We start from the raw sequence: 2,735 nt of genomic DNA on the forward strand, positions 1-2,735 counted from the left end.
AATGAAATGTAAGTAATATTGTTTGGAAGTGACATTGGAAAGAATGGAATGGAATGAAATTATTTTATAATAACATTACTATTATACCCCTCATTTTAATGAACATAAATAATGATTCCAGTTTAAGGGGAAAAAAATTTATTGTAGCTAAAAATTAAGTTATGTATATTTCTATGTTGTAAAGCAATTCACACATGACGCATCACATATTTATTTTCAACAAAATAAACATTGTCTAAAAAATGCAAACAAATATCTTTTTAAAAAAAACTATAATGAGTCTAGCCAAAACAAAACAAAATAACAACATAAAGCAAATCTAAAGTTGGCCAAGAAATCCCACACGTTATAATTTTTAGGCTTAGACATCAATGTCAATAGGACACATTTGTGCTCATGATCTGGGCAACCAAAGAACATCTCCTTATACGTTGGATTTTCCATAAAAAAAATATGTAGGTCTTAGTCCTTGATATTAGATCCAAGTCTAATACGCCCAAAGCTACATGAACTTCTGCTCCATATGACTTTGAAAAGCACTTTGCCATAACCTCAATTATCCTATCAATTTCCATTGATACAATATCAAATGACTGGGAAATTACATTCCTAAGTTTATCATCTTCTGCCAGTCTTCTTTTCTTGCTTTTAGAAGACATTGCATCTTGTGATGACACTCGAGAACGTACAACATTAATTTCTAGTGACCTCTGATCATCTTCGACTTCAAAATTCTCCAAAGAAACTTCATTTTGAGATACCAAATTATCAATCTCATCAATAGTGGTCGATGCAGCATACCCAGCACGCCTCTCCTTTACAATTTCATCATGATCACCTTTTACTCTATCTTTAGTCCAAAGTTGTGTCATCTTAGAGTAGCTGGGTATAGGTGTTGTCATCCACTTCTTGGCCGTAGGTTTAAACTATTACAAACCAAGAAAAATGGTTATATTACAGATATAATTATGTAATTCAAAATTAAACTCACAAAAAATGGTAATTTACTGCTATGAGTGGCTTGCAAACTTCTGGATCAGTTGTCTATATATTTAGAGAATCATTCCATCCAAAACTACTCAACCCATCTTTAAATATGTCATAGCATTCATGAAAATTCTTCTTCAGTGTCTTTTGTCGATTTTTCACCTTATCCTTATTAATCTCCATGTGAAATTTTTCAACCAACTCTTTCACTATGTCATCATATGCCTTAAAGGTAAAACTTCCATTAACTCTACCACCTATGATCACTTGATGTAAAAAAACATCCACTAAAACATCATCCATAACACTAATTCATTGTACTTCTTTGCTTGGATCTCCACCATTCTTCTTTGATATCTTACCCATGCTATAATTAATAAGTCAAAAAACACATAGAAAATATTGTTTAGATATTAATATTAATTATCAAAAGATAGAGAACAATATCAAAATGAAAAGAGAAATTTGCGTAACATTTAGGTCTAAGTAATTGAAACATAACATAGTCTAAAATGACATAATAACAATAAACCTAAAAGCTATCACATTTGGACATAGTTTTACCACATGGCTAATGCTATAGAATCTCTTATAATATCTCATTGCCTAGCATGCTCATCATCTTTTCTAGGAGATGGGGCCAGACGTTCACAATGAAAATATAAAACCTTTTCATCAACTTCAGCAATAAGACATTCATCAGGATCGATACCCATTAAATAATTATGAAGTATGCAACATGAAAAAATGAATTCATTTTTTGTGTCAACGCAATAACTAGGCTCTATAGTACTTACTATGATAGGAAATCTGTTTTTCAGTACACCAAATGCTCTTGCAATAGCATTGCGCAATGATGCATGTAGCAAATTAAACAATTTTTTAGCATTTTCAGGAGGACGAGCAGAGTACTCTTTTAAATGATCAACACATTCCGCTATATGGTGCAATCAGACAACTTCTATTCATGTCTTCGGCATCAACAAGATAATATTTACCTAATAAACGCTAACAATTGTTAATTATATACTATAATTTTTTTAATTATAAAGAATACATCCTAATACGTATTTGAATTAAATTTTCCTTATGAGATTTTCAAATTATCGTTTCTAGTTAAAGCACTCTTTATTAGTCTTGCATCTGAAGCAATTCATTCCCAACCTAGTAATACATACGTGAATTTCAAATCAAATGAGCATGCCGCCAACACATTTTGTGTTGGGTAACCCTTCCTACCTCGATATCTTCGTGCATCCTCAGACACTTTGATACAAACATGTGTTCCATCAAGTGCCTCAATACAATCTTGAAATTAACAATATCTCTCTCAAAGACATTTACCTTAAAATATATTTATACTAAACTACTATCAAATATAAAATATAAACATGATATATTTACCTTAAAATATGGGTTAAACCTGCTACTCTGTAATATTTCAAGTGGCACTTGGGTTCCATCAGGTTATCAAAGAAATTGATCCTTTAACATAATTATTGATCTTAACACATTATGAAAATTGCAACTAATGGTCTCATCGGAACAACAAAAAAGAAGGAAATTGTACGGTTCTTCACATTATGTGATAGTGTAGGGATAAGGGCCCAAAATCATATATTAGGCCTTGTGCTTTGTTCGAGAACGTTGAATGGTCCGATGAAAGACACATATTTAGTAGATGTTTCAATTTAAAGTCTCATGAGTAAGAAACAGGTAGAAGGTGGTTCGAGGAGAAACTCTTCCTC

General features: G+C 31.6%; 1 protein-coding gene across 1 annotated transcript; it reads right to left on the minus strand.

Annotated features, from left to right (window-relative positions):
* Positions 1-294: 294 nt before the first annotated feature.
* On the minus strand, positions 295-2,405 carry LOC126726174 (uncharacterized). Its single transcript, XM_050431309.1, has 2 exons — positions 2,227-2,405; positions 295-926 (listed from the first exon to the last, which is right to left on the minus strand). Exons 1-2 carry the CDS (start codon positions 2,275-2,277, stop codon positions 375-377), a joined length of 603 nt encoding a protein of 200 aa, XP_050287266.1. The 5' UTR covers positions 2,278-2,405; the 3' UTR covers positions 295-374.
* Positions 2,406-2,735: the final 330 nt, after the last annotated feature.

The sequence above is a fragment of the Quercus robur genome, chromosome 1 (assembly GCF_932294415.1).
Source record: "Quercus robur chromosome 1, dhQueRobu3.1, whole genome shotgun sequence".
NCBI classification, from domain to species: domain Eukaryota; kingdom Viridiplantae; phylum Streptophyta; class Magnoliopsida; order Fagales; family Fagaceae; genus Quercus; species Quercus robur.

Bases quoted from the DNA above. Each gene is read 5' to 3' on its own strand.
- LOC126726174 (XM_050431309.1), bottom strand. From the start codon at position 2,277: ATGGAACACATGTTTGTATCAAAGTGTCTGAGGATGCACGAAGATATC. The intron at 927-2,226 runs GTAGGAAGGGTT...GGTTTGTAATAG, and splicing joins GGATGCACGAAGATATCGAG to TTTAAACCTACGGCCAAGAA.